A 24,660-nucleotide genomic window follows, 5' to 3' on the forward strand; every position below is an offset into this window, starting at 1 on the left:
CACATAATCTCAAATTATTTTGGTGTTTAGAATCACAGAGAAAATGGTAATTGCATACCAATAATCATCATATTGTATAAAGGACCAGCATCATTATTAACAAAAAGTCTTCATCATGTACAACTAGAAGTTTCATTTAACTGTAAGCTCTTTTTCTCCCAAAACATTGATGAAGCAATCACATATATTTATATTGCTTCAAACAAATTTTTAAAGTATAAGGTTCTCCAATTTATACCTTTAATTTATATTTTAACATCTCTCCAATTCTCTAGTCTCATATTTCTAATAGCCTGTTGCATGTCTCCACTGTGATACATAATTTTAAAAAGAAGAATTGGGAGTTGAAAAGAGAAAAGGAAATACATTGAATGCCAAAATCTGTGTGTTAAGCAATACATTTTTGAGAGAGATAAAGAGAAGCAGGGTAAAACATAGTTTCTGTAGTGGTAGTGAAGGTCACTCAGTTGTGTCTGACTCTTTGCGACCCCTTGGACTATACAATCCATGGAATTCTCCAGGCCAGAATACTGGAGTGGGTAGCCTTTCCCTTCTCCAGGGGATCTTCATGACCCAGGAATCGAACCGGGGTCTCCTGCATTGCAGGAAGATTCTTTACCAACTGAGCTACCAGGGAAGCCCACATAATTAGAACTTGGAAATATCTGAATCTGTTAGGAAGAGAGAGTTTGGCCAGGTGTAAGAAGCACAACAGAATTAGGTTGATGTCATCTAAAATGTTTTCATTTTTCTGGCATCAAGTCATCAGGAAAGATTTAGTATTGTCTGATTGAGACTAAGCAAAAGCTAATAGAATTAACCATTAAAAATATTAGAAAATTAATAATATAAAATTTAGAAATTAAAAATATTAGCATAATAATAAATTAATAATATTAGAAAACACTAAGCAAAAGCTAGTATTAGAATTTTAAATTCACCAAGTCCAAAACCAAGTCCATTACATCCATAAACATGGTTTAATTGTATTGATTTTCTGTTCTAAATTTCATAAAAAATAATAGTTTCAAATAACAAATATTTAGATTGCATCCCAAGCCTCCTGAAACAGGATTTGGAGAGGTTCTATTTTGAGAAAAGCTCTCCAGAGTATTCTCATGCAAGCCTGCAGTTGAGACCACTACTGTAAATGGTCCAAAATGTTTCTGGCAATAAGAAAATTTCAACATATTTTGATCCTGACTAGAGAAAATAATCAAGATTTTCTGCTTCACAGAATGAAGATATCACTTAAGGTCATTACAAAGATGTGGAAAATATTCTTCAATTTAAGCAAAAGGTAAAAACTTTTGAATATGAATCAAAATATTTATGGATGTAGATGGTAAAGTTAGCTAAAGTCACAAATATATAAATCAATGCAATATTTTATCCAGTAAATTTGAGGTCAAAAATGGCTTTCATGAATTAGGAAAAAAGGTAAGGCTTTTTTGCCTTTTCTTCACTGGAAACCTTAATACATTTCTCATGCATACTATAATATAAATAAGCTGTGTTTTTTTCACACTGATTTTTTACAAAATTGCAAACTATAAGATAGGTTAAAGACACCATGAAATAACAAAAATTGCCAAAAAAAATGAGTTGCTTCAAATTTGTTCACAAATATCATTTTCTCAAAATGCCATTGAGAACTCTGCTTTATTTCATTGGGAGACTGTTCCTTCAAGAAGGCCAAATGTCTCCTTAAATAAATTATTTTTCAATATTTTGTATAAAATAGAAACAAAAAGGTTTTCAGTTTATAAGGACAAACAATAAGGATCTATAGAGATCCTAAGATTCAGAGGAAGTGTTATCAAAATGATCAGAAGTAAAACAAATGTTACCTTATGTTTTATGGAGAATAAAGTGCTAACAAAATTTTCCTCTATTATTGTTCAACTTTAAAACAAGAGCCAGACTCCTATACAGGGAAAATACAGATTGAATTTAATGCTTTTGATGTTTTTGTCACTTGAACCAGTAAGATGAAAGCACAATGTATATTAGTTAAATGAGTGAGAAAAAATTCATTCATAGTTTCTATAAAGATGAATTTAAAATTTGGAACAAATGAGTGATCTGGGAGCTAGGTTAACTTTTGCCAGTCATTTACACTTAGGGAAGTGAAGTGAAAGTTGCTCAGTCATGTCCAACTCTTTGCAACCCCATGGATTATACAGTCCATGGAATTCTCCAGGCCAGAATACTAGAGTACCTTCTGTGGATCTTCCCAACCCAGGGATCAAACCTAAGTCTCCCTCATTGCAGGTGGGTTCTTTACCAGCTGAGCCACAAGGGAAGCCCAAGAAAACTGGAGTGGGTAGCCTATCCTTTCTCCAGGGGATCTTCCTGACCCAGGAATTGAACCAGGGTGTCCTGCATTGCAGGCAGATTCTTTACCAACTGAGCTATCAGGGAAGCCTAAGTATTCATTTTTGGAATATAGAATTCTATCTATTGGATCTTCCCAAGCTCATCTGAAGCAACCAGATTTTTTTGGACTTAATTGAAAGAGAATAATAGATTGTAACTCAGTAAAAAGACATCACATTTTCTAATAACAGTTAACCATACTACTATTACTTAAATTTGCATCTATTGCCAAAAATTTTTTAGATAGAATCCTTTGTTACATACCCTCCACTGTGTATCGGTCCCAGAAGGAAAATCTCTGCTTACTGACTTAATCGTTTGTCTCTTAACTCCACATATAAAGAGGTATGAATGGGTTTAGGAATTGAACTATCCAGTCACACTGTGGAAATGGCGAGTTGTTATGCCAAATTGATTCATTTATAATGTTGATATTTTTATACACTTGGCTGACATCTTTTTTTAAGACCAGTCCCCACCACCAGCAGTTAGCACCAATCCTGAGAACTTCCAGGCCAGACAAGTACCAGTACTGGAACTCAACTATACCTGCCAGCAGGCTGCTAGTCAAGACACAAAGCAGGGCCTGCAGGCACCCAGGATAGCAGTCAGCCCTGCTCACCAACATGCGACAGCAGTTGGCACTGAGACAACAGAAAGGTCTACGCTCACAGGGGCGATCTGCAGGAATGATATGGTGACCAGAGGGAGGTAGGCTACTGGGCTCCATAGGATGTCTCCAACATAAAGTCACTTCTCCAAGACTGAGAAACCTAACACACCTACCTAAACATAAAAACAAGCACAGAGAATTAAAAAAAATAAAGAGAAGAATCTATTCCACATGAAGTAGTAAGACAAAACCTCAGGAAAAAAAAAAAAAATGAACTGGAATAAGGAACAGTACCAAGGAGAATTCAAGAATACCAATGATCATAAAAACGCTCAACAAATTCAGGAGAGAAAGTACGAATGCAGTGAGAAGTTTATAAAGACAGAGAAATATAAAGAAGGACCAAACAAATCTGAAGAATATAACAACTGAAATTAAAAACTCACTAGAAGGACTTACTGGTAGATTAGATGATAAAGAGAAACAAATCATCAAATTAGAGAAGACTGGTAGTGAAAAACGTCCATGATGAATAGAACAAAAGGAAAAAAAGTTTTTTTAAATAGAGGACATTTTAGAGAGACTACTGGGACAACAACCAAGTGTACCAACACTTATACAAGAAGAAAAAAAGAGAGATAAACAGGCAGAGAAATTCATTGAAGAAATAAGCTCCAAACTTCCCCAACCTGAAAAAGGAAACATACTTCCAGGACTAAAAGCACAGCCTCTGAAACAAGATGAGGTCCACAAAGAGGTCCACAAGAAAATACACTGTAATTGAAATGGTAGCTCAAGATGGCAGTGTACAAGGTCATGTGCTTATCCCTTCTTACAAAATATCAAAATCACAACTAATTGCTGAACAACCACTGACAAAATATGATGGAACATACCAAAAAAAAAAAAAAAAAAGATACCCTACATCCAAAGACAAAGAGGATTTCACAATGAGATGGTAATAGGGGTGCAACTGTGATAAAATCAACCATATCTGCCAGGCAGGTGATGGACAAACTGGAAAATAATTATACCACAGAAGTTATTCCACAAGAGTGAAAGTCCTGAGTCCCATGTAAGGCTATCCAGCATGGGGGTATGGCATGGGTGGAGGAGCCCAGGAGAATCTAGCTTTGAAAGGCAGTAGGGTTTAATCACAGAAATTCCACAGGAATTGATGCTTTCAAACTGTGGTGCTGGAGAAAACTTTGAGAGTCCCTTGGAGAGCCAAGGAGATCAAACCTGTCAATTCTAAAGGAAATCAACCCTGAATATTCATTGGAAGGACTCAGGCTGTAGCTGAAGCTCCAATACTTTGGCTAACTGATGCAAAGAGCTGACTCACTGGAAAAGACCCTGATGCTGGGAAAGACTGAGGGCAGGAGTAGAAGGGGGCAACAGAGGATGAGATGGTTGGATGGCATCATTGACTCAATGGATATGAGTTTGAACAAAGGGCAGCAAAGCCTTGCATGCTACAGTTCACATGGTTGCAAAGAGCGGAACATGACAGCAACTGAACAACAGCTTCCCAGTACTGGAGTGTCCCCTGTTTGTGGAAGGTGGCTGTGCCTCATTCCAGGGACAAAAAACGAACAGAGGTACTTTGGGGAGTATCCATTTGTGGGAGTCCTCTTGGAGGTCACAATCTCTTCCTCAAGACCTAGACCAAGTCATCAGCCTATAGGCTCCAGTACTGAGATATCTCAGGCCAAACAACCAACAGGGTGGGAATACAGCCCAACCCATCAGCAGAAACCCTGCTTAAGATTTCCCTGATCATGTCCCTGACCATAAGAGGCAGAAGAATCAGCTCCAGCCATCAGTGGGAAGGAACCAGTCCCTCCCACAAGGAAGCATTCCTAAGCCTCTTGCTCACCCTCATCCACCAGAAGGCAGACAGCATAAGCAAGAAAAAGTACAATCCTGCAGCCTGTGGAAATGAGACAGTAGACGAATATGTCCTAGATGAAGGAACAACATTAAAGTCTGAGGAAAAGTAGGTGAAATGGAGATAGACAATCTACTTGAAAAAGAATTCAGAGTAATGACAATAAAGATGATCCAAGATCTCAGAAAAAGAAGGAAAGCACAGACTGAGAAGATAGAAGAAATGATTAATAAAGACCTAGAAGAACTAAAAATCAAACAAATATAGATGAATAATACAATAACTGAAATGAAAAATACACTAGAAGGAGTCAATAGCAGAATGAATAAGTCAGAAGAATTGTTAAGTAAGCTGGAGGACAAAATGATGGAAATCCTTGCTGCAGAAGAGAATAAAGAATGAAAAGAAATGAAGACAGTATATGAGACCTCTGGGACATTAAATGCACCCAACATTGCATTATATGGATCCCAGAAAGAGAAGAGGGAGAGAAAGGACCTGATAAAATATTTGAAGAGATAATAGCTAAAACTTGCTTAACATGGGAAAAGAAACAGTCACCCAAGTCCAGGAAAATCAGAGAGACTCAGGCAGGTTAAACCCAAGGAGTAACATGCAGAGACAAAGAGTAATCAAACTGACAAAAATTAAGAGGAAAGAAAAAAATATTAAGAAACAAGGGAAAAGCAACAAATAACATACAAAAGAATTCAGGTAAGGTTATCAACTGATTTCTCAGCACAAAATCTTCAGATCTGAAAAGAGTGGCATGATATATTTAATGTGATGAAAGGCAAGAACCTACAACCAAAAGTACTCTACTCAGCACAGCTCTTATTCAGGTTCAAAGGAGAAATCAAAAGCTTGGCAGACAAGCAAAAGTAAAGAGAATTCATCACCACCAGACCAGCGTCACAACAAATGCTGAAGGAACTTCTTTAAATGGAAAAGAAAAAGCTACTACCTGAAAAAAGTGAATTATGAATGAAAATCATGTAAAGGTAAATGTACAGTAAAGGTAGAAGATCATCTGCATAGCAATTTTGAGGACAGCACAAATGCAGGATATTGGGAATACATTTGAAATTAAAAGAACAGAAATTTAAAACAATCTCGTTTGTACACTGACTTCTATAACAAAACCTCAGGGTAAGCACACACTGAAAACCTATAAGAGATACATACACAAAAAAGAAAAAGGAATCCAACCACAACACAAAAATTAGTCATCAAATCATAAGAGAAGTGAACAAAAGAGGAAGGGAAGAAAAAAGACTAATGAGACAACAAAATGGCAATCATAACATATATACAATAATAATCTTAAATGAAGACAGATTAAATGCTTCAACCAAAAGACATAGACTGACTCAGTGGATTAAACAAACAAACAAACACCTCACATATATATTGCCTACAGGAGAACCACTTCAGATACAGGGACACACACAGACTGAAAGTGGGAGGATGGAAAAAGAAATTTCATACAAATGGAAATCAAAAGAAGCCTAGAGTAGCAATACATATATTAGAGAAAATAGACAAGGGACAGGGAAGGACATTGCATAATGATCAGTAAATCATCCAAGGAGATGTAACAATTCATAGGAGCACTCACATTAAGAGCGCCTCAACATATAAGGTACACACTAAAAATCATAAAAGGAGAAATCAAAAGTAACCCAATAATTGTGTGGCAAATTAAACTTCCCTCACAAGTATCAATAAACACATTGTCCAGACAGAAAATCATAAAGGAAACACAAGCCCTAAATGATACATTAGATTAGATGGACTTAATTGATACTGATAGAGCATTTCATCTGAAAGCAGCAGAATACTCATTTTTCTCAAGAAGAATGGGACATTCTTCTTGAATGCACATGGAATGCACATGGAACATTCTTTAGGATTGAACACTGGGTGATAAAGCAAGCCTCAGTAAATTTAAGAAAACTGAAATCAAATTTTTTACCCTACCACAATGCTGAGATTAGAAATAAACTATAAGAAAAAAATCTGTAAGAAACTCAAACATATGGAAGCTAAAACAATATGCTTGTAAAGAACCAATGGATCACTGAAGAAATCAAAGAGCAAATAAAACTATACATAGAGATAGGTAAAAATGACAGCATGACAATCCAACACCTATGGAACACAGCAAAAGCAGTTCTAGGAGGAAAGTTTATATCAATATAATCTTATAACAAGAAACAAGAAAAATCACATATAACCTAACCTTACACCTAAAGTAACTAAAGAAAGAAGAACAGACAAAATAGAAAGTTAGTAGAAGGAAATAAATCATAAAGATCAGAGAAGAAATAAATAAAATAGACATGAACAAAACAATAGAAAAGACAAATGAAAGTAAAAGCTGCTTCATTCAAAACATAAACAAAATTGCTAAACTTTTGGCCAGGTTTATCAAGAAAAAAAGGGAGAATATTCAAATCAATAAAATTAGAATAAAAAAAGAATTTACAGTGAGTACCACAGACATGCAAAGGATCATAAGGAACTACTACAAGCAATTGTATGCCAATAAAATGGACAAACTTGAAGAAATGGACAAATTCTCCCAAGACTAAACCAGGAAGACTTGGAAATGATAAATTGGCCAATCACCAGTACTAAAATTGAAAGTGTGATTTAAAAAAGAGACAGTTAGGCACTTTGGATGGACATATACACACTGCTATATTTAAAATTGATAATCAAAAAGGACCTACTATATAGCACATGGAACTCTGCTCAATGTCATGTGGTGGCCTGGATGGGAAAGGAGATTGGGGGAAAATGGATACACGTGTACATGACTGTATGCATTCTGTGAGATCACTATCACTCTCATACAAAAAATAGATAGTGACACCACAAAAAGAAAATAACAGGCCAATATCCCTTTTGAATGTACATAAAAGTACTCAACAAAATCACTGCAGATGGTGACTGCAGCCATGAAATTAAAAGACGCTTACTCCTTGGAAGAAAAGTTATGAGCAACCTAGATAGCATATTCAAAAGCAGAGACATTACTTTGCCAACAAAGGTCCATCTAGTCAAGGCTATGGTTTTTTTTCTGAGCAATAGGTCATAACAGTGGGCTTAAGTGTGCTGTGTCACTCAGTCATGTCCGACTCTGTGTGACCCTATGAACTGTAGCCTGCCAGGCTCCTCTGTCCACGAGATTCTCCAGGCAAGAATACTGAAGTTGCCATGGGATTTTCCAGGGGATCTTCCCAACCCAGGGATTGAACCTGGATCTCTTATGTCTCTGGCATTGTCAGGTGGGTTCTTTACCACTAGCAACACCTGGGAAGCCCATGGGCTTAAACACTCAACATTTGAAAAGGAATGAATTTGAGTCGGATCTAATGAGGTGGATGAACCTAGAGCCTATCATACAGAGTGAAATAAGTCAGAAAGACAAAACAAATATTGTATATGAATGCATATATATCCAGAAAAACATCTATTTCTGCTTTATTGACTATGCCAAAGCCTTGGACTGTGTGGATCACAAGAAACTGTGGAAAATTCTGAAAGAGATGGGAATACCAGACCACCTGACCTACCTCTTGAGAAATCTGTATGCAGGTCAGGAAGCAACAGTTAGAACTGGACATGGAACAACAGACTGGTTCCAAATAGGAAAAGGAATATGTCAAGGCTGTATATTGTCACCCTGCTTATATAACTTATATGCAGAGTATATCATGAGAAATGCTGGACTGGAAGAAGCACAAGCTGGAATCAAGATTGCTGGGAGAAATATCAATAATCTCAGATATGCAGATGACACCACCCTTATGGCAGAAAGTGAAGAGGAGCTAAAAAGCCTCTTGATGAAAGTGAAAGAGGAGAGTGAAAAAGTTGGCTTAAAGCTCAACATTCAGAAAATGAAGATCATGGCATCCAGTCCCATCACTTCATGGGAAATAGATGGGGAAACAGTGGAAACAGTGTCAGACTTTATTTTGAGGGGCTCCAAAATCACTGCAGATGGTGACTGCAGCCATTAAATTAAAAGACGCTTACTCCCTGGAAGGAAAGTTATGACCAACCTAGATATCATATTCAAAAGCAGAGACATTACTTTGCCAACAAAGGTCCATCTAGTCAAGGTTATTGTTTTTCCATCGGTCATGTATGGATGTGAAAGTTGGACTGTGAAGAAGGCTGAGTGCCGAAGAATGGATGATTTTGAACTGTGGTGTTGGAGAAGACTCTTGAGAGTCCCTTGGACTGCAAGGAGTTCCAATCAGTCCATAATAAAGGAGATCAGTCCTGGGTGTTCTTTGGAAGGACTGATGCTGAAGCTGAAACTCCAGTACTTTGGCCACCTCATGCGAAGAGTTGACGCATTGAAAAAGACTCTGATGCTGGGAGGGATTGGGGGCAGGAGGAGGAAATGACGACAGAGGATGAGATGGCTGGATGGCATCACCGCCTGGATGGACCGGTAAGTCTGAGTGAACTCCGGGAGTTGGCGATGGACAGGGATGCCTGGCGTGCTGCTATTCATGGGGTCGCAAAGAGTTGGACACGACTGAGCTACTGAACTGAACTGATGGAATCTAGAAAGACAGTACTGATGAACCTATATAAAGAGCAGTAATGGAGGCCTAAAGATAGAGAACAGATTTATGGACACAGGGCTGGGGTGTGGAAGGAGTGGATGGGTTTTAAGGAGAGAGTAACATGGAAACATATATATTACTATATGTAAAGTAGATAGCCAATGGGAATTTGCTGTATGACTCAGGGAACTGAAACCAGAGCTTTGTAACAAAGAGGTGGGATGGAGAGGGAGGCGGGAGGAAGGTTCAAGGGAGAGGGGACATAGCTTTAGCTATGGCTGATTCATATTGATATTTGGCAGAAACCAATACAATATTATAAAGCAATTATCCTTCAATTAAAAATAAATTTAAAAAAATCCTCAATATCAGTCTTACTTAAAACATTAGAAATAGTGAGAAAATATCTAAAGAAAAAAAAGTAGTGTGTTCCTCTCTTTTACTTATTAACATGCTGCACTATGCAGAGGGAAACCATAATTTCAGAATTCTGCTTACCTATTTTTATTGGCAATTAGCAGACATAATTCTAAAGTTTTGTTTTATTGTTTGTTTGTGAGGTATGTGTTCCTTTTTAGTGGAAGGGAAGCTCAGATGTGTTCCCATGGATGATGTAGTGTAGAAAGGTTATAGAGATCTTCAGAGATATTATGAGATGCAAAATCACAACTCTACAGCTATAAAACTAGATGTCTATAAATTGTACACAATGAGAAATGAAGTCCAAGTTGAAAATCTTTGCTATATTAGTAGTAATCTTTACTATGTTACTAGTAGTTTTAGTAGTTTCTAAAATTACTATATTTTTTATTACTATTAAAAATAGAGGAAGACCTCTATTTTATTTTGCAAATTGAATACACTCATTCTTAAAATATCATGTGAACACTTTAGCAACAGAAAAACAAGACAAAAATATGCAATTCAGAATTTAAAATGTGAAAATGTGGTCATTTCAATATATTTGCTTCTTAAAGTATATTAATTTGTAAAAACAAAAACAAAAGAAAACATAATGTCTTACCTTCCATCTCGATTCCAGTCATACACCTCTACTTTGACTGTTCTGTCCATGGTGAAAACACACACACAGGGTAAAATTACTTAGTAAGATCAAATTAACATATGATTGAAAGTTAAAAAATAAGTTTTAGATTTTTTTTAGATAAAATATTGTATACTTTCAAGTTTTATAAAATAAAGTTGATTTTCTAATTTTAATTCTAGTCCAATTTTTACTTTAAAATAGGTTTTTAAAATCACATAGATTTTTAAATTCTTTAAAGAGAGTAGGAAATTAAACAGGAAAACCATTGACACAGCTCTTCAATGAGGGGCATAGAGCTACTTTTCCACTCTTCAAAACCATTGTCTTCATCTTTTGACATTGAGTTTGTATTTCTCAAACTCAGCATAGATCAGAATCACATGGAAGGCTTGTAAAAATGTGAATTATGTGACCTCATGCCCAAGGGTTTCTGGTTCAGTAGTCCCGGGGTGGGCCCAAGAACTTGAATTTTTATGTTTCATCATGTGATGCTGATGCTGCTAACTATATTATACAATAGAGTTAGAACTGTATTATACAAATCATGGTCTTAGAAAGAATGAGTCCAATTAAATAAAGTTGTGACATTATTAAATTAATAAAGTGACAGGCAAGTAGCATAATACATTTTAAGAACATCTAATGACATATTGGTAATGGATAGTTATTCCTATGATTTTAGTTAATAGAATAAATTCTAATTTTTCTAATATACAAGTACTAAGATAAAATATGTTTTGGGGTAAGAAGGGGTTTTTATATAGTAATCTTACAATCCATCTTCATAAGAAAAAGAAAACACTTTGATATTAATAAATCTTCAGGTATATTGTGGGAAGATCTTCAGGGTCACATCACCTACTTATTTGTAAAATACCAGAATCTCCCTGTTCTAGATCTATAGAACTTTTATAATTCAGTGACCATGAGAACAATGATGTCAAATAGGATTCTCAGGAGTACACAGTGTTGATAACATACATAATCATAATTTTACATCTTTTGTATATTTACTTATTCCTTTCTAGAAAGATAATACCAAATGAAAACCTTGAGGCTGTAAAAATTATGGGATACTTTTGAATATGTTAAAATAAACATTCAATATATTTTTAGCACTTTGCATTGTTTTGTTTTTGAAAATTCAGTTAAATCAAATTTTAAATAGTCAAATTATTCCTCTTGCCCATATCATTGTGGGTAAAATATGCTACTTAAACAATTCTCAATAAGTCAACTATGCTTTTGTAAATACACATTTACATTGGCAAAAAAGCCATCTTAATTTTAAAAATTCAACTTAGATTATTGGATACAAAATCTACAGTGAGTATTTAAAACTCTCAGACAAGTTGACACTTATTTTACCTGTCATAATCGCCATTACATAAAGCTCTTACTGAGATCTTGAATGCTTGCCATACAGGATTTAGAGTGTTTTTGACAACTTCTGTTTTATGACAGATTGTAAAACTGTAAAAAAAAAAAGTTTTCCAGTTATTTTCATGATTTACTTCTAATATATGCCTTAGTAATCATTTCTTTCTTTATATTTTGTGCAGAATACAGGTTGCCTGTCTCTCTGTTACTGTTATATCAGTGAATAAAAAGAGATTTGCTGTTTCAAAACTTTAAAGATTAGTTCATCATAACATATGGCAACCCACTCCAGTATTCTTGCCTGGAGAATCCCAGGGACAGAAGAGCCTGGTGGGCTGCCATCTATGGGGTCGCACAGAGTCAGACATGACTGAAGCGACTTAGCAGCAGCAGCAGCAGCAGCATAACATAAAGCAATGAGGGACTTTCCAAGAATCCACCTTGCAATGAAGGGGACACCAGTTCTATCCCTGGTCTGGGAAGATCCCACATTGCCATGGGCCAACTAAGCCCATGCACCACAGCTACTGAGCCTGCACTCTGGAGCCTGTGAACTATTAACTACTGGGCCCATGTGCAGCAACTACTGAAGCCCACATGCCCTAGAGCCTGGGCTCCACAAGAGAAGCCCCCACAGTGAGAAGTCTGTACACCACAACTGGAGAACAGCCCCTGGTCTCTGCGACTAGAAAACGCCCACAGGCAGCAACAAAGACCCAGCACAGCCAAAAATAAATGAATAAATATAAAAAAAATTAGAAATTGCAATTGCACAATGAGTTTACTAAAAATGACCTGAACATTCAATAAATTATAAAGTTGGCTTGTAAATAATCTCTGTAAAAATTGTAGTGACATACTGTTGCAGTGAAAAGTATCTATTGGCCGCTAAACATGAAGGTTATCAGTAATTTCGAATTTTGTTGGAATTCTGGGCACAGAAATCTGGTTAGAATGAGTCTAAGAAAGAGAAGAGAAAGAGGCAGAATGTGTAAACATTTTTGAGCAGTTTAGCTGTAATAAGAAAAAAGAGAACTTAAGGATAACTTAAAGGGGAAAGATTAATCAAGTGAAAGGTGTGTTTTTTGTCACTTTTAAATTTATTTTTTCAACATCAAATTAAGAACAGCAAGAGTGTATGCTAAAGGAAAAATACATTAGAGAAAAGACTATTTGTGATGTATGAGAGAAAGGGGAAGAAGGTTGGACTAATGTCTTGAAGTAGATGGGATAGTGGAAGTGGATGGAATAGAGGGCATCAATATGGAGTAGTAGGCCTTGGAAGCACTTGGATAATCATTTTGCAGAGCATGCGGGAAGGCCAAACACAGGGGTAGATATTGTGATGGGATCTTAAGGAATTTCTCCACTTGCTTCCATTGTCTTATTAAATAGGAAACAAGATAAACAGTAAATAAGAAAGAGGGAAAAAATGCATAAGTGTCTGGGAGAGAGGAACACTGATGTATTAAGAAAAAGGAATGATTTTTGAGGAGGGTCAAAGACTTATTTAAGATTAACATAATGGATTTATACCAGAGATCATTCAATATGTGGTTCTTTTTTTTTTAATCTAAACTGTTGATTATTCCTAGAGGGAAGAAAGATAGCAATTAAAGAATATATAATAAGGGGTAGAATCCATGAAACTTTAAACTAGTTTTCTGATTCAAATTCCAGTATTGTTTCCACCAAGCCATTTAATCTCTGGACATCAATCAGGTCCTGGTAATATTCTTGCCTAATGTAAATTTATGCTGCAGTTCATGAGCTATAAAATGTTTTAAATGATCTTGGTTAGAACAATACATAAATTTAACTTTCACTAAATCCTTAGTCATGTAGTGTTCTAAATGCAGGGATCCCTCTTATAGTCATGAACGTGAGAGTATTATATAACTACACCATGGTGAACATATTGCAACTAAACCTTGTAAGAAAATAATTCCATTTTGAAAGGGCATTGAGTCCATTTTCCTCTTCACAGTCAAGAAAGGGTCTCTCTTCATTAAGAGATCAAAAAGAAACATAATATGAATGGATCATGTATTTATTTTAAGATTTATGGCATTAGCATTACACTCTTCCTGGTAGTAGCGTCACCTGTCTAAAGAAACTCATGTTACTAAATTGACAGACCTCAAGAGAATATGTGTTTGTATAATGTGGTCAAATGCTCTCAAAGCTGAATCACCCAAAGCAATATAGGAATCACCTAGGGCAAAAAAACATTAAAAGAAACATAAATGATAGAGAAAACTCTAAAAGATTAATCAAAGTTACTTTGAAACTTCTCTTAATAAACTGACTCACCTTCTTAGTGAGCTACTTATAAACTAGGTAGTCATCAGTCATTCTCATTTGTAAAGCACTTATGGCAGAAAGTGAAGAAGAACTAAAGAGCCTCTTGATGAAAGTGAAAGAGGAGAGTGAAAAAATGGCTTAAAGCTCAATATTCAGAAAACGAAGATCATGGCATCCGGTCCCATCACTCCATGGGAAATAGATGCAGAAACAGTGGAAACAGTGTCAGACTTTATTTTGGGGGGCTCCAAAATCACTGCAGATGGTGACTGCAGCCATGAAATTAAAAGATGCTTACGCCTTGGAAGAAAAGTTATGACCAACCTAGATAGCATATTCAAAAGCAGAGACATTACTTTGCCGACTGAAGTCCTTCTAATCAAGGCTATGGTTTTTCCAGTGATCATGTATGGATGTGAGAGTTGGACTGTGAAGAAGGCTGAGCGCTGAAGAATTGATGCTTTTGAACTGTGGTGTTGGAGAAGACTCTTGAGAGTCCCTTGGACTGCAAGGAGATCCAACCAGTCCATTCTGAAGGAGATCAACCCTGGGATTTCTTTGGGAGGAATGATGCTAAAGCTGAAAGTCCAGTACTTTGGCCACCTCATGCAGAGTTGACTCATTGGAAAAGACTTTGATGCTGGGAGGGATTGGGGGCAGGAGAAGAAGGGGACGACCGAGGTTGAGATGGCTGGATGGCATCACTGACTCGATGGACGTGAGTCTGAGTGAACACCGGGAGTTGGTGATGGACAGGAAGGCCTGGCGTGCTGCTATTCATGGGGTCGCAAAGAGTCAGACACGACTGAGTGACTGAACTGAACTGAACTCCCTTGAAGGTAAGTTATGACCCAACCTAGGCAGCATATTAAAAAGCAAAGACATTACTTTGTCAACAAAGGTCCAGCTAGTCAAGGCTATGTTTTTTCCAGTAGTCATGTATGGATGTGAGAGTTGGACTGTAAAGAAAGCTGAGAGCTGAAGAATTGATGCTTTTGAACTGTGGTGTTGGAGAAGACTCTTGAGAGTCCCTTGGTCTGCAAGGAGGTCCAACTAGTCCATCCTAAAGGAGATCAGTCCTGGGTGTTCATTGGAAGGACTGACGTTGAAGCTGAAACTCCAGTATTTCGGCCACCTGATGCGAAGAGCTGACTCATTTGAAAAGACCCTGATGCTGGGAAAGATTGAGGGCAGGAAGAGAGGGGATAACAGAGGATGAGATGGTTGGATGGCATCACCGACTCAATGGACATGGGTTTGGGTAAACTCTGGGAGTTGGTGATGGACAGGGAGGCCTGGCATGCTTTGGTTCATGGGGTTGCAAGGAGTGGGACATGACTGAGTGACTGAACTGAACTGAACTGATATGCTATATAGACAGCAAAAACTCAGTAATAATTCCAGCACTAGTGTCACTAGTGAAAATTCTGACAGAAGTCTGCTGCAGCACTGATATTCAGGAGTACTGCTATATACATATAAGTATGTGTATGTATTTATTAAAAATAATAAGAAAAATTTTTATTGAATAACCTATATTAAAATACATTGAGTTGTTTTTAAATAATTTTAAAATTTTAGATTAGTTGCATATTTTATTTAATAAATAAGTTAATACCATTTTTACAAGCATAATAAAATTATGTATTATTCTTTTACCAGTGGCATTATATGTGTGGTGGACTGAAACTCTATAATTGTGCAACAAATCTTTGTAAGTAAAGAAGTAAGAATAAAAGAGAGAATTCAGGAAATAGGTTGTTCAGACAGGAGTAAACATGAGCTTTATTCTTTGTTATTCAAGAAATTTTGAATGATTTTTTAGTTTTGTATTTTTAAATCTGCAAAAAACTGAAAAATATGATTATTTTCTTCACTGTCTAATATTTTTCACATAGGTAAAATTAGTGTTCAGATGTAAATGCTACTCTAACATTTTTACCACTGAAATAAAAAAGAAGTATGCAAAATCTAACAATATGATACCATTACAAAAATAATCAATAGTTGCCCAGTGATTGTATCAACAAAAATTCTACACTCTGTAAAGCATCATTTTATATTTCTGTATATTCACTTTAAATAGCAAAGTTTTTATATTTATGTACAATTTTATACTTATTATATAACATTAACATGTATAATTTCATTTATAAGCATAGAAGGTTACCTTTTTTTAAAAACAGCCAATTCCTCTCATTTTAATCTCCCAATGACATTTTCTTTTTAGCTACTACTTTATTATGCATAGTTAAGGAAAACAGGAAACATTATACCATAAGATAATATACTAATAACAGCTAACATAATTCTTATATTAAGTAAGCTCTATATGATTTTTGTGTAGTAATGCATTTAATACTCTCAACAGCCCTGGGAGGTAACTATGATTATTAACCCATTATACACATAAGGAAAATGAGCCCCACATGAGTTTACTGAACTGAACTGATGGTCCCATAACTATTAAGTAGCAGGGTCACAGTTTATACCTAGGCAGTAGGACCTTTTTTAGCTCATAATTTTAACAATTAAACTTTCTCATTAATATTGAAAATACAATAAGAATCATAGAAAGTAATAAAAATGTATTTCATGGTAAAGTCATATGTATTAAATTATACTCTATACAATGGAATACTACTCAGTCATGAAAAAATAAATAAAACTTTGCCATTTGCAACAACACAGATAGAGTTGGAGGGTATTATGCTAAGTGAAGTAAGTCAGACAGAAAAAGACAAATACTATATAATGTCACTTATATGGGGAATTTAAAAAATACAACAAACTAGTGAACATAACAAAAAGAAGCACAGATACAGATACAAAATATCTCACAGATACAGAGAACAAACTAGTGGTTATCAGTGAGGAGATAGGAGATAGGACATAGGGGGAGAAATACTGGAAGGGATTAACAGGTACAAACTCTTTCATATAAAATAAGCTACAAGGATATGTTGTACAATGCAGGGAATACAGCCAATATTTTATAATAATTATAAGTGAGGTGCAGCCTTTAAAAATTGTGAATCATTATTTCACACATCTGTAACATATAATATTACATATCAACAATACTGCAATAAAAAAATAAATTATACTCTATAATATATTTTCAAATCACATAGAAACCAGTCTAATCATAACTGGTAAAATATTCAAATTACTAGAATATAATGAAAAATTTTCTTGAATGTCATATGTTATTGAAAAAACCATGTAGTATAAAAAGCAACCAATAAAAATCCATGTTCCTCTCCAAGAAATCTGCTTAAGAGTTCAATTCTATTAACAAAATACATTAGTTTCAGCATTTCAGATTTTTACAAAAAAATAAAGCTTCCATACTATTACTGCAATAGAAGAGGAAATATTTCTATGAAGCTGAAAATCATTCATTATAAATATCAAACAAAAGTTATAAAATGCTTATAAAGTTATACATTGTTTTGAAATGAAAAAATCCTATCAGTTTTGTGAATACCAAAATATTGTACTGTTTATCAATTTAATAAGCTTCTCTAGAAAAATGATAATTTAAATAGCATACTTATCATAGACTTAAAATGCATAAAAGATAAATCTACCTGCCATCTTCATTACTTCGATAAAATACAAGAAAAGGATCTGATTTTCCAAAGAAGTCCTTCTTGTCCAATTTATTTGCACAAAATTGCATTAGAACAGCATCCTACAAACAAAATTAACATAAAAGCTCAAAATCTGGGTTATAAGTAACTAGAAACTAGAGATCACAAGCAAGACCTGACAAGAAAACAAATTTTCCATTTTCATACAAATGGCCAAATGTGGGAAAATTCCAGAAAACATCAAATTACGTTTTAAGGGACTATAAGACTAAAAAATTGACTCTTGGAAGTTTTTGTTCTAGTCACAGAATTATTATTTATTAAAACCCTTTAACCTTTCCTGCCCTGGAAAATTGCTAGTAAGCTAGATAAGTCTGTGTAGCCAATATTATAAGATTTCTATTCACATCTTCAGTTATTCAGGTACACATTTTTAGGAGGTTTTTTTTTTTTTATTTCCTCAGGAAATATTTGTTAAGCATCTACTATGTATCTACCATGTATTAGATATTGATATATATCAGATGATTAGATGAAGCATAAGACAGATCCAGACTGACAACATAGTTTGCTATCTAAATGGGGGATAAGGTTCCTTCTTAATTAAGCAAAAGTGCACCACAATTTCTCAATAGCTACATTTAAAAATAATTTGTATTATATTGGGCTTGAAGTGAAGTACTTTCATTTTCACTCCCAATTTAAGTCCCTTATTTGTATGCTAATTATTATATCAAACCTATTTTTTTATCAATATATATACTCAAGCACTTATAATCCTCATAACTAACTTAAATAAGATGAGGTATCATAAATCAAGGAAGTTAAACATTATTCAATGATGATAAACATATTTAACATGTATAAATTATATAGTAATTTAAAAATTAAAATCGGTATTCTGGACTTGATTTTCTTTAACTGAAAGCAGATGTTAATTTTTGAAGATGGAAGAGTCAAAGTAATTCATATTGAATCAAGAGGTCACATTTTTAAATACTGCTTGGTGAAAATGTTGACAAAGATTAAAAAGGCACTCTCTCATTCACTGCTTCATTTTGCAGAGTTCAACAAAAGTTACTAAGCATCCATCTAATTGTCCCTATTTTCTTTCAGCAATTCCAGAACTCCATTCAAGAGGTGATGCTATCTATCTTTTTCATTGATTAATTCATTCATATACTTACTCAGCAAACAGTTCTCAAGGAATGCTTAGGCTAGAGTCTGGGAATGAAGAGATGGTTTCAGAGAAGTTTATAAATCCAGATTTCTGAATTTCAAAAGCATTGGGGGGTATTATTTTACTTTGTTATTTAACATATAGAAGTCATATAGAACTTCAACTTTACCAGTTGAACACCCATAATAGAGCAGGAAATACACGCCTAAGCTGGCATAGTAACAATAAATATTTTACAGAAAACTGAAACAACAGAGAAAATAAAAATATGGATATCACCATCAACTCAAACTTTGCAACCGTGATCAATTAGAGGTTAAAAATCAAAAATTTCTTTTAAGGAAGTAGCGACAGAGTCACTCTGAAAATAAAACAATAAAATCAAGGCAAATTGAAAAGGAAGGACTGGTTTTACTTTTCTATTTCTTTTCTTTCCCTCTTCATCTTCACATATATTAAAATGCCCTTAGGAGAGAGTGGTTTTCCAAGAACATGGGACAAAGACTTTAGTCTTGTCACAGAAATAAAGACTCCTCTAAGACATTCTTCCAAAGCACCTAAAACAAAACATAGATTACCAAAAAAACATTATGATGCACTTAAAATACACAGTAGAATTCTGAACTGTGTATATTTCAAATGGATGGTGAATCACACTTCAAAGAGTAAAATGAATTTTCATATGATCACTGTAACGTGTGTATGCATGTTAAGTCACTTCAGTCATGTCCAACTCTTTGCAACCCCATGGACCGTAGTGCTCCTTTGTCCATGGGATTCTCCAGGCAAGAATATTGGAGTTGGTTGACATTTCCTTCTCCAGGTGATCTTCCCAACCAAGGGATCCAACCCACGTCTCTTATGTCTCCTGCATTGGCAGGCGGTTTCTTTACCACTAGCACCAACTGGGAAGCCCAATCATTGGTAAATGTAATACCAAATTGTAGTTTTTCAAATTATATTTCATAAGGCTTGGAAAATGAATAACTCAAAATAAAATATTGCTTTCAGTGCACCAAATGATATAAACTTGTGGAAAATTCCATCTATATCAAACACCAAAGAAATCTAATTTCTGGGTAAAACACAAGCATCCACTTACTTTTAGAAATATAAGAACATCATTACATTTGTTTAAACTCTTATGATTAAAGCACCCTGAGAGAATTTTAAGACTTTCTTTAATACTCCATGCTAATGTAACAAACTTCCTAAAAATGAAGAAATGCACTTAAATGTTTCACATTTCTAACAAGCTCTAACAAGTTCAAACCAAACTTGTTCTGTAATTTTTCCAGATTCAGTGAGTGACTCATCATCCACCCAAAGTGCTCAAGGAAGCTGTCCTTGACTATTCCTTTTCCTGACCTCTTACCTAGTTCATCTCCAAGTTGCAAGATGCTATCTCTAAAACATTTATAAATCTTCAGTCACCTGGATATGCACAGTGGCATTTGTTCACTTCTCCCTCTTCTGCTCTTGGGCCTATCCGATTGATTCTCCATTCAGCAGGGAGAATAATAGACTTAAAACATCAAATAAATAATTTTGTTCATAACTTAAAATTATTCAAGCCTTTCCTTTGGATAAGCAGAGAATCTTTAGCATAGTCTACAAAAGCTCAACACCAAAAAAACTCTGAGCAACCTTTTCCATATTCATCTGACAAAGTTTTATTTCAGTCATTCCCCACCTCCCATCCCCTTGCTGACAAACACCAGATACACTCTTTCCCTCTGTGGGCCCCATATGAGTTGCATGTCCTGCTGGAAATCTTTATCATTACTTGGGGCTAAGCTAAAAAGGAATTTTCTCAAAGAGTCCTGGTTACCTCCACCCAATATAAATTAGATTCTCCATGGTAGAATCAATATTTGCCTACAGAATCATCTGATTAATGTATATTGTTTTCAAAAAGTACATCTGTGTTGAATAAAAGGACAGAGGTTGCTTGTTGTTATTTTTCTTGCCATTCTATTGCAAGCTTCCTTACCACAGAATAGCATATTATACATTTTGTGAATATTATTAAATCAATCAGAATGAAAAATATTATTTGTGGACAACTTGAAGCTATTTAAAAATACTGAGTGAGGAAACATTTCCAATATGACTTCAAAATTAATATCTATCATAGAATTTGATAAGATATATAACAAAAGTTGCATTTGAAATAAACTATGGAATACTAAGTTGAAATAATTAGGATTACCACACTACAAATAAACATTTGTATAAATTTATAATTTATCCATTTCTCTAATATGCCCCCCTTTTTAATACAGTAGGACATCGGTGGGTATCCATTTCTAATATAGTAGTGTGTACATGTTGATCTCCAACTCTCTGAGTATTGCTTCCCTCCATCCTTCTCCCCTAGCAACCATAAGTTGGTTCTCTAAGTCTGTGAGTCTGTTTCTGCGTTGTAAATAAGTTTGTTAGTATCATTTCTTTTTAGATTCCACAACTAAAGGGTGTAATACAATATTTCTCCTTCTCTGACTGACTGGCTTCACTCAGTATGTCACTCTCTAGATCCATCCACGTTGCTGTAAATGGCATCATTTCACTTTTTTTAATGGCAGAGTGATATTTCATTGTTTATATGTACCATATCTTTTCTATCCACTTCTCTGTTGATGGCCATTTAGGTTGTTTCCTTGTCTTGGCTATTATAAAAATTCTGCGATGAACACTGGAGTGTATGTACTTTTTCAGATAATGTTTTTCTGTGGACACATGCCCAGGAATGGAATTGCAGGGTTATATGGTAGCTCTATATTTAGTTTTTTAAGGAATCTCCATACTGTTATCCATACTGGCTGTAGCAATTTACACTTCCACCAATTGTGTGGGAGGGTTCCCTTCTTGAAACCCTCAGCACTTACTGTTGGTGGATTTTTTTAAGATATCCATTTTGATTCTAGGTTTGATTTACATTTCTCCAATAATTGGCAAGGTTGAACATCTGTTCATTTGCCTGTTGGCTATCTAGGCCTTCTGTGTGTTTTTTGTTTGGGTTCTTTCCTTAGATGATGTTAAGCCTCATATGCTATTTGTAAATCTTAGAGACTAATCTCTTGTGGGTCATTTCATTTGCAAATATTTTCTCCCAACCTGTGGGTTATCTTTTCATTTTGTTTACTGTCTTCTTTGCTGTGTAAAAGCTTTTGAGTGTAAGTGGGTCCCATCTGTTTATCTTTGTTTTTTTTTTCCCATTACTCTGGGAGACAGACAAAGATACTGCTGCAATTTATGTCTGCCTATGTTTTCCTCTAGGAGTTTTATAGTGTTTGGTCTCACATTTAGGTCTTTGATCCATTTTGAGCTTATTTTTGTGTATGGAATGATCTAATTTCATTCTTTTACATGTAGGTGTTCAGTTTTCCCAGCACCATTTGTTGAAGAGATTGTCTTTCCAATATTGCATAGTCTTGCCTCCTTTTTCATATATTAATTGGGCACAGGAGTGTGGATTTGTCTCTGAGTTTTCTATCCCATTCCATTGATCTATATGTCTGTTTCTGTCCCAGTACCATACTGTTTTGACTACAGCTTTGTAGCATAGTCTGAAGTTGGGGTGTCTGATTCCTCCAGCTCTTTTCCTTTCTCAAGAAAGAAATACAGTCCCTTTTTAATTCTGTAACGAACCACCTGGGGGAGATACGTACACATCTCAAAGATATTGTGGATTCTGTTCCAGACCACCACAATAAAGTGACCATCACATAAAGCAAGTCACACCAATTTTTTGGTTTCCCGGTGCACATAAACGTTATTGCTCACACTACTTTGTCTACTAACTGTTCAGTAGCATATGTCTAAGGAAACAATGTACATACCTGATTTAAAAATACTTAATTGCTAAAAATGCTAACCATCATCTGAGTCTTCAGCAAGTCACAATGTTTTTTGCTGATGGAGGAGCTTGACTTTATGTTGAGAGATACTGGCTAAACAGGGTGATGGTTGTTGAAGTTTGGGGTGGCTGTGGCGATTTCTTAGAATAAGACAATGATGCAATTTGGGATTTCCCTGTAGCATGCAAAGCTATTTGCTAGCATTTTCCCCATAGTTGGAACTTCTTTCAAAACCAAGGTCAATCCACACAAATCATGCTGCTGCTTTGTCAAGTAAGTGCATATAATATTCTCCAACCCTTGTTGTCCTTTCAATAAGCTTCACAGCATCTTTACCAGTAGATTCCATCTGAAGAACCCACTTTCACTGCTCATACATAAGATGCAACTTGTCATCCATTCAAGCCTTATCATGAGATTACAACAATTTAGTCATATCTTCAGGCTCCACTTTCTACTCTAATTCTCTTGCCATTTTCACAATATCATCAGTTACTTCCTCCACTGAAGTCTTAAACCCCTCAAAATCATTCTCTTGTGAGGGTTGGAATCAACTTCTTCCAAACTCCTGTTAATGTTGATATCTAGGCCTCTCCCCATGGATTATGAATGTTCTTAATGGCATCTAGAATGGTGAATCCTTTTTAGAAGATTTTCAATTGACTTTGCCCAGATCTTTTAGAGGAATCACTATGACTTTATGAAATGTATTATTTCATATAACTTTATGGAATGTGGAAGCTATATCTTTATGAAATGTATTATTTCTTAAGTAATAGGAATTGAAAGTCAAACTTACTCCTTGAGCCATGGTTTGCAGAATTAGTGTGTTAGTAAGCATGAAAATAACATCAAACTCATACATATCCATCAGAACTCTTGTGTGGCCAGGTGCATTGTAAATAAGCAGTATTATTTTGAAAGGAAACTTTTTTTTTTCTGAGCAATAGGTCACAACAGTGGGCTTAAATGTGCTGTGCTGTGCTAAATCACTTCAGTCATGTCTGACTCTGTGTGACCCTATGAATGAACTGGAACCTGCCAGGGTCCTCTGTCCACGGGATTCTCCAGGCAAGAATATTGGAATGGGTTGCCATGCACTTCTCCAGGGGATCTTCCCAACCCAGGGATCAAACCTGGATCTCTTATGTCTCCTGCATTGTCAGTGGGTTCTTTATCACTAGCACCACCTGGGAAGCTCCTGGGCTTAAATACCCAGCTATAAATAGGAATGAATTTGAGTCAGGTCTAATGAGGTGGATGAAACTGGAGCCTATTATACAGAGTGAAGAAAGTCAGAAAGAAAAAGACAAATACTGTATATTATTAGCACATATATATGGAATTTAGAAATTTGGTAGTGATGATCCGACATGCAGGGCAGCAAAAGATGTAAAGAACAGACTTTCGGACTCTGTGGGAGAAGGCGAGGGTAGGATGATTTGACAGAATAGCACTGAAACATTTATAATACCATATGTAAAACAGATGACCAGTGCAAGTTTGATGCATGAAGCAGGGCACCTAGAGCCAGGGCTCTGGGATAACCCAGAGGGATAGGGGTGGGGAGGGAGGTTGGTGAGAGATTCAGGATGGGGATACAAATGTATACCCATGGCTGAAACTTGTACGTTTGGCAGGAACTGTCATAATATTGTAAAGTAATTATCCTACAATTAAAATGAATTAATTAATTTACAAAATTCAGTAAACCACATTGTAAACAGATATGCTGTCAATCAGGCCTTATTGTTTCATTAATAGAGCATAAGCGGAGCAAATTGAGCATATTTCTTAAGGGCCCAAGAATTGTCTAAATGACG

At 35.4% G+C, this 24,660-nt stretch overlaps 1 protein-coding gene across 2 annotated transcripts in view; it reads right to left on the minus strand.

Annotated features, from left to right (window-relative positions):
- CPNE8 (copine 8) overlaps positions 1 to 24,660 on the minus strand; it is a 256,264-nt gene that overhangs the window by 85,665 nt on the left and 145,939 nt on the right. For both annotated transcript variants that reach the window (XM_040233468.1, XM_040233469.1), the window contains 3 exons: positions 17,795 to 17,898; positions 11,886 to 11,990; positions 10,494 to 10,535 (listed from right to left, as the gene is read on the minus strand). In XM_040233468.1, the coding sequence (XP_040089402.1) occupies positions 10,494 to 10,535; positions 11,886 to 11,990; positions 17,795 to 17,898 (251 nt within the window). The remainder of the gene's footprint in view (positions 1 to 10,493; positions 10,536 to 11,885; positions 11,991 to 17,794; positions 17,899 to 24,660) is intronic.

Source organism: Oryx dammah, unplaced genomic scaffold, assembly GCF_014754425.2.
Source record: "Oryx dammah isolate SB20612 unplaced genomic scaffold, SCBI_Odam_1.1 HiC_scaffold_29, whole genome shotgun sequence".
NCBI lineage: Eukaryota > Metazoa > Chordata > Mammalia > Artiodactyla > Bovidae > Oryx > Oryx dammah.